The 14,303-nt window shown below is 37.1% G+C and overlaps 1 protein-coding gene and 1 pseudogene across 1 annotated transcript in view; both read right to left on the bottom strand.

Annotated features, from left to right (window-relative positions):
• Positions 1-14,303, bottom strand: part of RNASET2 (ribonuclease T2) — a 53,896-nt gene that overhangs the window by 14,729 nt on the left and 24,864 nt on the right. The window contains exon 7 of the mRNA XM_051998096.1: positions 955-1,068. Within this exon, the coding sequence (XP_051854056.1) occupies positions 955-1,068 (114 nt within the window). The remainder of the gene's footprint in view (positions 1-954; positions 1,069-14,303) is intronic.
• On the bottom strand, positions 9,666-13,954 carry LOC127559246 (proton-coupled amino acid transporter 1-like; annotated as a pseudogene).

The following is a 14,303-nucleotide window of genomic DNA, read 5'->3' on the forward strand; positions in this document are numbered from 1 at the left end:
TTAAAGCCATTTTGCAAAAATTACTTCTTATTCTTTTTATACAAAATAGAGTTCCAATATGGTAGTGTCAGTTCTGAGGAGGCAGCTACAGGTATAAGGAAGTTCATTGCAGTAGATACAAGGATCAAGATGAAGTACCTTCACTGTGGGTCTTATACTTTATTAATGATCCTCTGATTCCTGCTTTGAAACATATGTCCTTCACAGGACTGATTAAATATAGCTTGGTAGCTTTAGAGATGAAAAGATAGAAAATGATTTGAGCCCTGGTAACCCCATAGAACATTAACAAGATAAAGTGTTCTTCCTGCCACTGCCAGAATCCTATATGGGAAATATTTCTTTAATACTTTATACTTTAATACACACACACACACACACACACACATACACACACATTTTTTTTTACTATTTCCCCGAGGACAAAATGTACCTCAACATCACCAATTTGTTTTTAATGTAGTAGTCAAAAGGTTAATTCATCTTTCCTTTTCTTGTCAATCATTATTTCTCTCATAAGTTTGTTTAGGTGTCAAAACCCCATAGTTTTCTATTTTATGTCACTCATTTCAGAGCCATTAAAAAAAAAAAGTAACAAAAAAAAACCGATAAAGCTTCAAACCAAAATCCCCCAACATGAAGAATAGACAGACTAAAGGAGGTTGCCTAAAAACATTCTGGTAATCGGGCTGAAAATTTGTTGATTGGGGGAGAGAAAAGGGGAGGAGACTCAAACCCCCTCTTTCTATGGTTTGGTTTCTTTGCATCACTTGATTAAGGAGGCTTTCAAATCAAACCCAATACAACATACACAAGAGAATAGGAAATGCCATCTTATTGTGACTCTATAGAGTATATCAATCACCAATACAACAATAGGTAGTCAGTACTCAGCAAGAACAATCATGTTTTTTAAAGGCAACAACATAAGTCTAGAGTGAAGAGAGAACATACCTGTTGAGGTCAATATCCTTATAAAAGTCCAGACATTTACCAAAGTATTTTTTTTGAGAATTTAGAGCATCTAGCTGAGCTGCACAAGTTCCATGTTTTTCCCACTCATGCTTCCTGTAAGAAACAAGAAAAATTAAGAGGATTAAAAAGTCTCTGTGTGAAAAGAAAATTAGAACAGATACATGATGAAAACACTTATATTTGTGTCCACAAAATAAAACCATTTCATTCTACTGTTCTTTCAGACAGATTATTTCACTAGCAAAGCAAGAGAGATGAGAGTACATGTTTGAAGTCTCCCAAAGCACAAGCATAAACTACTTGGTATAGCATGACAGCCCCCATAGAATGCTCTCTATTCTCTTTTTTTTTTTTTTCCTTTCACTGCTAATCAGTTCCAATTCATTTCTACGATTACAGCCTGCTCAATTTGCAGTAGACTAAGGGTGAGAAACATGAAAATGCCATTGTTCAAACACCCACATATTCACTAGGAGATGTGAGTCGTGTTTCTTATGCAGATAGCTAGTATTTTACAGTCAGAGCATTGTACAGAGACAGTAAGGACAGTCATTTCTCAGCAACTAGGCATGAATAGATAAGATAACTAATTCCTAAGAAAAATGCCTTAGAATTATTTAGTCTCAGCCTCTCCTCCTCATAGATAGCTTATTGCTCAGAAATACAATAATAATAATTCAAAAGGAGAGAAAATCCACCCACCTATCCCCTAAACTGTCTTCAAACTTACAGTACCATTTTTCTTCAAGAAAACTCACTTCAACAATTTAAATCATGAGCTTTGTTATGTCACATAAGGTATAGGGTATTAAGTTTATTTAGTTCCATAAAGAGAGAGAAAAAGTTTATTGGGTCACCTAAGAATTAAGTTAAAACTAACATGCATTTATTAAGCCCTTATTATTTACAAGCACTGTGCTTAATTTTAATTTTTTACAAATATTACCTCATTTGATCCTCACAAAAAACTTAGGGGAAAGTGTTTATTCTACAGAGGAGGAAACTGAGGCATAGATATTAAGTGAGCTGCCCAGGATTACACAGCTACTAAATGTTTTAAATCTACATCTGATCTCAGGTCTTCCAGAATATTACTTCTAGATATTCATGCTCAGGAAGGATAAATAAATACAGATGAATAAGGAATAAGTTGATCATCTTACTTGGCAGAAACAAGGGGGATCCTGCACTTGTCAACACTATCTCTATACTACTCACTCATTTCTCAACCTCTTGCAAAGTAACTTTCCTTCCTTTCTGAAACCACTCTGTTAACAGTCACCAATGGCCCGACTGCAAATCCAATTATCCTTTCTTAGACTTTCTTCTAGAGCAGGGTTCTTAAATATTTTCTTCTTGGGATCCCTTTTCACCAGACAAATTTTTATATGACCCCAGGTATATGGATATGTAAAATAAGTGTACAAATCAAACATTTACTGATAATAAATCATAAAAACACTTTATTTTAAAAGCATTCTTTGGTATACATATAATTTTATCATTTATAAAAGATGAAAGCAAATTTGCATACTAATGAATAGACGTGCTTGTTTATTTTTACATAAAGAATTAAATTTTATTCAGTTTCAATTGATCAAAGATGGGCAGAAGCAGCTACACCCAAAGAAAGAACACTGGGAGATGAATATAAACTGCTTGCATTCTTGTTTTTCTTCCCGAGTTATTTCTACCTTCTGAATTCAATTCTCCCAGTGCAACAAGAAAACTGTTCGGTTCTGCACACGTATATTGTATCCAGTATATACTGTAACCTATTCAACATGTAAAGGATTGCTTGCCATCTGGGGGAGGGGGTAGAGGGAGGGAGGGGAAAAATCAGAACAGAAGTGAATGCAAGGGATAATGTTGTAAAAAATTTCCCTGGCATGAGTTCTATCAATAAAAAGTTAAAAAAAAAAAGGAACAGTGGAAAAAAAAAAAAAAGAATTAAATTTTATCAGAATACTCAATATGCTAAGTCATAAAGAAAACTTTCAGAAACTTTTTATTGTTGTTGTCAGTTTTTTTTGTGGAGCTTTCCCCTACCCCTACATTCAGTTACACTACTCCATCTGGGACTCACAGTTTAAGAAGCTCTTTTCTAGAGCTTGCAGTTGTCTTTTGTCACTCTTGACTACCTCTTCCTTCTTGATTATTTCTCCCTTTAGTTCTAAAATACTGCTCTCTCTTGATTCTTTCTGCCTAATAAGACCACCCCCTCCCCGCCCTTTCCTCCTTTTCCCATTCCCTAAATCTTTTCAAAGTTTCCTTGGTCTTCTTTTTCTAAACCCTTTCTCTTTATGATCTACATGAGTGGTTCTCAAACTTTTGTTTTCATTATCTTTATCCTATTAAAAATTATTGAGGATCTCTCCTTGTTTATCTGGATTATATTTATAGACATTTACCATATTGGAAATAAAAACTATTTTTGAATTTGTAGACCTTCTAAAAGGGTTTCAAAGATCCCCAGGATTCTCTAGACCATACTTTGAGGGCCACTGATCTACATAGTAGATGTAGGAGTTTCTTGAAACAAAGTAAAATAATTCAGTTTAGTGACATACAATTAATCTGGTAACATTTTACAAGTTTAAAAACTGTTATTGTATATAGTTGCCTCCTCTTGTTATTATCACTTGTTTTTATGATTTGGTATTTGATTTAAAAGATTATGACATATTCAAACAAAAGGTTGTTTGTTTTTTTTTAAGGACAGAGAAATTACTTATATTCTTATAGATGGAGGGGAAGGAAAAACAGAAATTTACGTGATAATTTTATTATATATTTAAAATTAAAAGCAAGGGGCAGCTAGGTGGTGCAGTGGATAGAGTACCAGCACTGAAGTCAAGAGGACCTGAGTTCAAATGTGGTCTCAGACACTCAATCCTTCCTAGCTGTGTGACCCTGGGCAAGTCACTTAACCCCAATTGCCTCAGCGGGGAAAAAAAAAATGGATAGAGGAAGTAGAGAATAGTGTATATATAAAAAATATGTCATATATATGTAGGCACATATATACATGTCTATATATGTGTACATCTATACATACATGTGAACACCCACATATCCATATCCCAAGGCAGATACCATAAAGAATAGTCCCATAAAAGAAAGAAAATTTAAAAGGAGGATAATATTGAGGAGGATATAGTCAGAATCAAAATAAACTTCCTGAACCTGAAGTGGGGGGAGGGAGGAGAGGAGGGAAGAGGGAAGGAGGGAAGGAGGGAAGAAAGGAAAGAAAGAAGGAAAGAAAGGAAGGAAGAAGGAAGGAAGGAAGGAAGAAGGAAGGAAGGAAGGAAAGAAAGAAAGAAAGAAAGAAAAAAAGAAAGAAAGAAAGAAAGAAAGAAAGAAAGAAAGAAAGAAAGAAAGAAAAAAAGAAAGAAAGAAAGAAAGGAAGGAAGGAAGGAAGGAAGGAAGGAAGGAAGGAAGAAGGAAGGAAGGAAGGAAGGAAGGAGGAAGGAAGGAAAGAAAGGAAGGAAGGAAGGAAGAAGGAAGGAAAGAAAGAAAGAAAGAAGAAAGAAAGAAAGAAAGAAAGAAAGAAAGAAAGAAAGAAGAAAGAAAGAAAGAAAGAAAGAAAGAAAGAAGAAAGAAAGAAGGAAGGAAGGAAGGAAGGAAGGAAGGAAGGAAGGAAGGAAGGAAGGAAGGAAAGAAAAAAAGAAAGAAAGAAAGAAAGAAAGAAGAAAGAAAGAAAGAAAGAAAAGAAGAAAGAAAGAAAGAAAGGAAGGAAGGAAGGAAAGAAAAGAACAGAACTGGAAACCAAGTTCTGAGTAATGCCTATATTAACTGTGGCATATGAGTAACAGGTTATAAATGTGACATACGGAACTGTGACAAAAGAGAAGCTTTCAAAGACCATAACAAAAATGATAAAGTACCTGCTCTCTAAGGAGATTCTATTCCATAGAGAGAGACTACATTGTCTCTACAAACAGTGGTAGAGACAATATTATGTGTAGAATAAAACCAGTTTTATAATCAGCTCAAAATCAAAATTTACCTGGCTCTCTGAAGCTTAGCACAAATTCTAATTTAAAATAAACAGAACATGTACCACATACTGTCACCTCAGGTTTATTCCACATCATGAAGTAACCATAATAAGAGACTAAAATAAAAATGAATTCAGGGCTGGAACTAATCCAAAGTCACCCAACTTGTTATGATTGCCATTGGTTTTTTTAAATTTCTTTAACCTTGAAGAAAACATGTCACTTTGAAGGACAGGAAAAAGAAAATTTGCATTGACTAGATCACGTAACATCAAAGTGGTTTCCATAGCAGCTTACAGAATCAAAAGATGTTGACAATAGATGAGACCTTGGATAGCATTCAAACCACCCTTTCTTTTCACAGGATTGTAAAACAAATGCTTTCACAAGGATTTGTAGTCATTGGAGTCCCAACTCTAGTATCAAACAACAGTATGGCCAAAATCCAGTCATTTAAACCTCACTTTCTTAATCTGTAAAATGGGAATAATAATAATAGGTTAAAAAGGTCCTAGAAGTCACCAGGGAGTAGATTAACATTCTTCCCAGCAGCAATGGCAATATTTATTTGATTATGATTTCAAAGCTGGAAAACAGGAGGAACAGGAAAGGAGCTAGCAGCCCACATAAAGAGCTCAGATTTTTTAAAAGTACAGGATAGCTGTACCTGGTTAGCTATATTGTGGGCATATAATATAGTATTTACATCCCAGAGTTCTTGTCAGTCTCAAAAGAGACAATACGTGTAAAGCACCATATAAATAAATGTCTGCTATTACTAAAGAACCTGAAATCCAAAAAATTAAAAATACCTAGCTAAGGATACAGAGTTAATTCTGAAATTTAGGCTGGATTACTCATAGATAATACTGATGAGGAAGCTGAGGTTGGGGGACTTACCCCAAGAGCTTACCCAGATTTAAACCTAGGTCTGCTGAATGTCTCACATGATCCCCTCTATTTCTAGCTGCCTCCAACCATGTTACACTTGACTGCAGCTGTAGAAAACCTTCCCTTCTTTCCAGCTCTGAAACCATAATGCAGAATACAGTGCTTTGGCTGCTGAAAACAATGTGCTACTGTATTTACTCCACTTACCATTCCAAAAGATTCCTTCCTGGACACACTCCCCTTTAAGTATTGTGTCCTTTATGAAAATGGAAGTTTCTTAAGAGCAGGAACTGGTTCATTTTTGCATTTGTATCCTCCTATCTAAACACCCAGGGATTGGCACATCATAAATATTTAATAAGGAGGATTCTGGGAAGATGGCAGAGCAGATTGGTAAATTTCAAGCTCTCCTGATTTTTCCCACAAGTAGAATAAATTTGCACCTCAAGGTGAACATAGACTGATAAAAAATCAAGAATATTTGACGCAGAACAGGGATGCTCCTGATATAACACAACAAGATCTGAAGAAAGACCCGGGCCAGGATTAACCCAAGTGAAGTACAAACACCTTGGGTTAGCTCTATAGAAAATCACCAAGTGGATATAAATGCTGGAGGCTCAGTGAGAACCACAGATTTCATGTCCCAGACTGTGGAGTCAAGGTCTGAGTCCCGGAAGACCGAGGTTTGGGAACCTTGGTTGATTAGGACCATCAGGCCCAGCTATGCTGCTGAGAGGTAACCATGAGCAAGATGGAACCAGCACCTGGTAAGTGCACAGGCAGTGGGGCAGAGATACTGCTGGCTGTGGGCACTTATGGGAGGATGGAGCTCTTGGTTTAGGGTTTCTGATCAGAGGGGAGAACTGAAGGGAAACTTTAAGCACCATCTCCCAACCCCACGATTAGAGATACTTATACTAATATCTCTTATTAAAAAAATTTTTTTGAACTGGCAACAAGGAAGAACCCCACTATATAAACCTACTATGGGAACAGGGAAAACAGGGTTCACCTTCAGAGGAGGACACTGTAATAAAAAAAGTCCTACCCCAAAGTGTAATGTGAAATGGCTCCTTGCCCAAAGAGAATTTATAGAAAATCAAGTGAAAGACATTGAAGAAAAATCAAAATAAATAAAGGCCAACCAAGAAAAACAAGATTATGAAAAAAAAAAAGTTAATCAACTAAAAAAGGAGATAGTCTCAAAGACAAAATAATTCTTTGAAAATTAGAATTGAGCAAGGGGAAGCCAGTGAAGATATGAGAGACCAAGAAATAACAAAACAGATTATAAAGAATGAGATAATAGAACAGAATGTGAAACATCTTATTAAAAAAAAGCGATAGATCTAAAGAACAGATGAAGAGGAGAAAATATAACAATAATTGGATTGCCTGAAACTTGTGACTAAAAAAAGAACTTTAACACGATGCAGAAAATAATCCAAGAAAACTGTCCTGGAGGGATAGAACATGAGGAGAAAGTAGAAATTTTTAAAAATCCAACAATCACCATTTCAATGAGATTCTTTGTGGAAAACACACAGGAATATTATTGTCAAATTTTGAAACCCCCAGAGCAAAGAGAAAATTTTGCAAGAAACAAGAAAAAACCACTCAAACATACAATTAGAATTGTACAGGACTTATCAGAAGCTACAATAAAAGATCAGAGGTTCTAGAATTATATGTACCTATAATCAAAAAACTAGGCTTGCAACCAAAAATATCATATCCAGCAAAATTATCCATAATATCGAATAAGAAAAAAACGGACATTCAACGAACTTGCAGATTTTTCAAGACTTTCTATTTTTTGAGCAGAACCAGGAGATCATTATACACTTCGACAACGATACTGTATGAGGACATATTTTGATGGAAGTGGATTTCTTTGACAAAGAGACCTAACTGAGTTTCAGTTGATAAATGACGGACAGAAGCAGCTACACCCAAAGAAAGAACACTGGGAAACGAATGTGAACTATCTGCATTTTTGTTTTTCTTCCCGGGTTATTTATACCTTCTGAATCCAATTCTCCCTGTGCAACAAGAGAACTGTTCGGTTCTACAAACATATATTGTATCTAGGATATACTGCAACATATCTAACATATATAAGACTGCTTGCCATCTAGGGGATGGGGTGGAGGAAGGGAAGGGAAAAATCGGAACAGAAACGAGTGCAAGGGATAATGTTGTAAAAAAATTACCCTGGCATGGATTCTGTCAATATAAAGTAATTATTAAATAAAAATTAAAAAAAAAAAAGACTTTCTATTTTTTTTTTGTTTATTAATAGTTATCGGTAACTTACATGAATGAAGAGATGGTCAAATGCTCTTTTTTGCAAGAGAGGAGGGCAAGAACACTATCCTATCTAAACCTGAAACCTTCCCTGGTTCTTAACCAAGTACTCTGCACACACATGGTAATTAATAAATGCTTGTGGGATGAATTCTGATCTTTGCTATCATGAACTATTTCAACAACTCCCCTTTCTCCCACAATCTCTCCTTGGGAGCATTAAATTGTTAATCTTTCCAAAATAAGAATTTTTACTTGGAGACTAACCATAATCAGGAGAGATACGGGGAAGGGATCCCTTTCCCAAATGTGCATCGTTTGTCTTTAAGCCCACAGGTCTTTTTTGTTTTCTAGCACCATTTCTATCTTGTCTTTAAGCCCACAGGTCTTTTTTGTTTTCTAGCACCATTTCTATCTTTCTTCCTCAGAACTCTCTGCAGTAGCAGGATATTCTTCTTTTCCCAAATATCTGTGATATAGTGAAAATAGCACTGGATGGAGGATAGGAACCCGGAATTATCTGTGATCAGGAAAAATCCATTCCCATCTCTACATCTGCACTTTCCTCTTCTGCAAAGTAAGGGAATTAGACCAGATATTCTCTAAGATCCCTTCTTGCTCTGATAGGCTGTCATTCTAATGCAGAAAGTGATGTGGTCTCATAAGAAAAGAGCTCAGCCCTCTGTGGAGATGACTTCTAGTCTTAGCCATTAACTCATGGTACAGCTCTGGACAAACCTTTTGTCTTCTCTGAATTACATTCTCTTCCATTGGAAGCAGAGAGGGTTAGATAACAATCCTTAAGGTCCTTCCCTTAATTCCCTTCATGATTTCAAGGGATTTATCATTCTTGTGTGCCCACTTCGTTAAACTGCATCTTTTCTGACACAAAACCCAATAAATAACATTTTAGAGTCTAGACTCTTGGTTGAATATAAATATTTCATAGATCAGTTTGTCTTTGGGGAACAAGGTAGAGATCCAGCGACAAGGATTTGAAAAAGGAGTCAAACTCCAGATAGAATGTATTTAGAGTTTCAGTGTCACTTTCTGTTCAGATAGTTGATGGATGGCAAGCTTATGTTTGTACTAGTTAGGTTATCCTTATATTACAAGCAACTATTGGAATCTTTCAGCTGAAGTTTTCCAACAAATTAAGGGCAAAGTCAAGAGAAAGTTGAGGCAGTACTTTGAAGAGGTCCCAAAGCAAGAGAATGCTGAGGGGGAAGAAAAGGAGCAGTATTAGGTCATATTTTCATAGCACTTTACAATTTACAAAGTGCTTTGAATACACTGCTTCATTCAATGCTCTTAACAATCCTGTAAAGAGAAGCAGTATCTTCCATTTTACAGGTTGAGGAAACAGGCTCAAAGAGTCTTAAGTGACTTGCCAATAGTCATATAGCAGAACCCAGGTCTTCCATTTCCAGACCTAAGGCTCTTTCTACTATAGCATAATTGGTTTAGTCCTGGAAAGGGGGAGTTTACTTTCTACAGGGAGTAGAAGGATGAGGGGAAGCAAAGAGGGGTTCCACTTGGATGTAGACCACTGTACAAAGGCAGTGGTGTAGTTGGCAAAGGTGGGAGAAACAGGTGAATGGATCAGCTCACAGAATGCTTGGTAGGTGCCCACTGGGTTTCTACCCAGTGAAGCCCAGGACACTTATCAGGATGTCCTTGATGATGATGATAGGATTCATGCCTTCTCAGTAATTGGTGATGATCTCCAGAAGGGGTGGGATGATCAAAGCCAGGGCCCTGCTGCTTGTGGAGCCCACCAGGCCTATAACCAGGTCTAACCTGGGGACCAGGATGGCCAAGGTACATGTCCTATAGACCAGGCCCATGCAGATGGATTAGTCTGCCACCAAATTCCATCTTTTTGTCCCACAGGAGGGAGCAATTGAGAAGATGATCCCAGCTGGGACACAGAATGAAGGGCAGAGGTGAAGAAGATTCCAAGGAAGTAGAACAGCTTCACAGACTGAAATAACTAGCAGTTCAGTAGGTTGAGGGTTAGACTGGCTTGTATGGCTGCCCCAAACTAGAGAATGGTAATCACAGTCATCCCCATATACAGGATGAGCAGGAAATTGTCCTTTTTCTTCATTTGATTTTCTAGGGGAAGACCCACACAAATGCTCTCAAACACAAAAACAGCAGTTCCAAAGAACAGTGCATAGGCCTTCCGTTCAGAACAAAGGTAAGCTTTTGGGATCTGGGACATCCTGAACAATGTACTGGAAGATCACAATCAGGCTTCCAATCATACATATGTTGCCCAACATGGAGAAAGTAGACCTTCTTTTCTAAGGTTATGGACAAATACCAGCAGCACAAAGAGGGGCAAGAAGCTGAGCACGTAGAATTGTTTGTCAATGGTGGGTGTCAAGGTCACACTTGTGTTGGTATAGCAGGAAAAGGTAATTGCATTGGCTGCTTCTATCACCCGCTTTAAATAATCAGCCAGAAAAACAAAATCCCAACTGAGTGAGAATTAGGAAAAAACTAACAAGGTACCTTCCCCAGATAGCCCGCTTCTGGAGCCAAGGGAAGGGACTGGCCTTTAGTCCATACATCACTGCATCTCCATAATCCAAAAAGGGCTTCTGTAACCTGCAGCCCAGGTGGTGAGCACATTCCACAGGAGGCCCATACCATGCACAGCCACAGTGCCCGTACTCAACTGACCTAGACAACCGATCAAGAGCCCAGCACGCTTCACTACCAGGGGCAATCCCAGAAGACCTGTGCCAATATTGCCTTTCATCAGGTGAATCAAAGTTTGCAGCCACGTTATTCCTTTGATCTTCTGGCAGGAACTTGGGTCAGAGCCATTGCTCCCACCCTCAAGGATGCTCCCATTCCTTGAGTCATAGTTGTTATATTCTTTGTTCTTCCAGTTGCCATCTGCTGAGTTTACTGGACTAGAATTGAAGGTAACAATATCCTTGGTCTTGAGCTACAGACCTCCAGTGGGATTTTTATTTGAACTAGCCATGGCTGCAGACTCCAAAAGTGGCTCTTAAAATACTGACAAAATATAGGAAGGGTGTCCAGTATGAAGGCAAATAGGTGCTTAATGCAGGTGGATAGTCATAGCTCAACAGACTGTGTCTCAAGACTTTCTATTAACTAAACCCAAGCTTAATAGAAAATTTAACATATAAGAGCCAATATCAATGATCAATTTCAAGGAACTCAACATGGACAAATGGTTTATGGGTGTGGTTTGTTTTTTTTTTTTTTGGCTTGTTTTACATGGGAAATGTACACTATAGGTTTAAAATACATATGCATAGGGTAGCAGAGTTAAGGTAAAAATAGTAATTATATTATACAAATGAGGTGCAGAGGAAGAATAAACACAGAGGTATTAGAAGGGGGATGAGGACTTGTAGCTCTAAAAACCTACTCATATTGGGAATGGGTTTAATAGGCAACATTGCATACACACATACCACGAAGAGTACAGCACCCTCCAAAATCTATAAAGAAATAAGGGGGGAGGAATGGGTGGACCAGAAAGCAAATGGTGTGGGAAGATGACAAAGGAGGCATCTATGGATAGGGGGAGGTTAAGTAATAGCAAGGCAAGTTAAGGAACAGAATTACAGCAAAGTCAGCAGGGATAGGAAATATATGTGCATGTCTGTGTGTGTGTATGTGTTTCTATCTATTTATCCATCTATATATAAACATGTGTACATACATAAAATTTTTCTTAACTGTAGCTTATTTGGGGTGGAAATGAAAGGAGGAAAAAGAATAAAGTAAATAAGGTGCACAGCAGAGAACAAAAGAACAATTTACAAGTAAAGAAAAAAATGGACAGTTGTGAATATAATTTCTTCTACTAATATATATGCTTTTTTGATCTGTTGTTATATATTTTGAATCCTCCCTGATATTCTGCTGGGCACATGACAATGTTCTCTTTTACTTTGTTTTGTATTCCTTTTTTGTTTTTCTTATTGTTTGTTTTTTTAAACACAATTTTAAAAAGGAAAAAAGTACTTAATAAATACTTTTTCATTCACCTGTTTATATAGCTATGTCCCCTCTCTTTTGCCAGTTATCTTGGAGACAAAATGAACCAAGGTATACATTTTATTAAGTCCTCCTGTGTGCCAACGCTGTGTAGTAGTCACTAGAGATACAAATACCAAAGTCTCTGTCCTTATGACCTTATGTTCTAATAGTAATAGATGTGTATACAAAATAAATACATAGTCCTGGGCAACGAGGATAGGGAGGAATATGAGGATGGACCCACTAATTGCTGTTCAGTTGTGTCCAACTTGTGAACGTTTTCTTGGCAAACATACTGGAGTTTTTTGCCATTTCCTTCTCCAGTTCATTTTACAGATGAGGAAACTGAGGCAAACAGGATTAAGTTACAAAGCCAGTATCAGAAGCCAATTTTGAACTTATGAAGATGAGTCTTTCCAACTCCAAGCCTGGCACTTTATCCACAGGACCACTTACTTGCCTGGTTATACTAATAAGTGAGAAAATTATGAAAAGATTCTTAAAGGGGATACAACTTGGAAAGCTAGGGATATTATAAGAAATGCAGGTAAAGAGGGAGAGCATTCCAATTATGGGGAACAGTATGAACAAAAGCACAGAAATGAAAGATGGAATACTGTCTATGGAGAGCAGCAAGTGAACCAGATCGGTGAGAGAACAGACAGTGTGTGAGGACAGTGATGTTTAGTCAAACTGGAAAGAAAAGTCAAACTGTAAAAGGCTTTCATTGCCAAAGAATGTGTTTTCTCCTAATGACAATGGGGATCCCACTGAAATTTCTTGAGTAGGAGAGTGACATGGTCAAATCTGCCATACAAAACATCAAGCAGACAAGGGGAAAGAAAATGAGTCCTATTTAGATATATTGAGTTTAAAATATCTTGATGTCTTAAGATTGACATATCTAATAGAGTATAGGAAATTAACTGAGAAGAGGAATAGTCTGGATATGTGGATTTCGGAGTCAATTCCACTGAATTGATAGTGAAAGCCATGACCAAGGAGAAGTATAGAAAAAGAAGAAAAGAACCGAGGAGAGAGCACTATGATATATTCACAAAAAAGGAATGGGACAAGGACAATGATCCTCAAAGAAGACTGAGAAAGATACGTCAGAAAAAGTAGAAAGAGTCTGTTTCTTGACTGGGCCTCTCAGATTTGACTTCTCAGTGATCAAAGAGGTTATCAAGTTCCTGAACAATCTACAGTCACCAAAGTAAATTTGGGTAAATGAAACTACTATGATTCACAGTCCTTTGTGTTCAGCAGATTTGGGGTGGAGAGATATAGACTTAGAAAATATCTCCTTAACAGTAGAACTCAGAAAATAATTGGCTATAAATCTATGTCAAAGATGACTCAGAATGCATCTCTGATTCAGTGAGTTCAGAAAAGAGGCAGTCTGTCTGCTTCTGTTAAAAACCAGGTATAATATGATTGCTTTCATTTTAATCATAACAAGTGATGTCATTTATGATGTGGAGTTTGTCACCAAATGATGATAGGCACCAAAAGTTGGGGTTTGGTTGTGTGAAGAATTCACAATGGCCATTCTCTTTGGCAAAAGGTAGATTTATTTTAAGGGAATTATTTCTGGAAATAGATTACAGACAAAATGAAGTGATATAATAGACACCAGAAATGGTAATATGAAATAAGAGTTGGGAGAGTATATGAAAGACCAGTGCCTCAGTAAAATTCAAAATTACCCAGTAGAAAGGGAAAGCTCCATGAGGCTGGGGCATGTTCTTAGCTAACTAAATCTTGAAAGGGACTTAACACCCTAAAAGAATTAGTTAGCTCTAAGGAGGAGAAGTGGGGTTGGAAAGCATAGTGGAGTTAGGGGAGATACCACATGGTATGGGGGAGGAGAGGTAAGGAGAAAGACACCACAAGGCAGAGTGTCTTGCTGGACTGATCCAAAGGAAGGTAGCAGCAAAGTCATGGGTCATAAGTTAGTTTATAGAGAAAATTTAGCTTCAAGGTCTTGATATAATTTGGATTTCTAAGTAGATTACCTTTAGAGAATGGGACTAAGGAATGAAACTGATTTATTATCAAAAGCTTCTTCCTGCATACCTAAGAAATTAATTT

This window comes from Antechinus flavipes, chromosome 4 (assembly GCF_016432865.1).
Source record: "Antechinus flavipes isolate AdamAnt ecotype Samford, QLD, Australia chromosome 4, AdamAnt_v2, whole genome shotgun sequence".
In the NCBI taxonomy this organism is placed as follows: domain Eukaryota; kingdom Metazoa; phylum Chordata; class Mammalia; order Dasyuromorphia; family Dasyuridae; genus Antechinus; species Antechinus flavipes.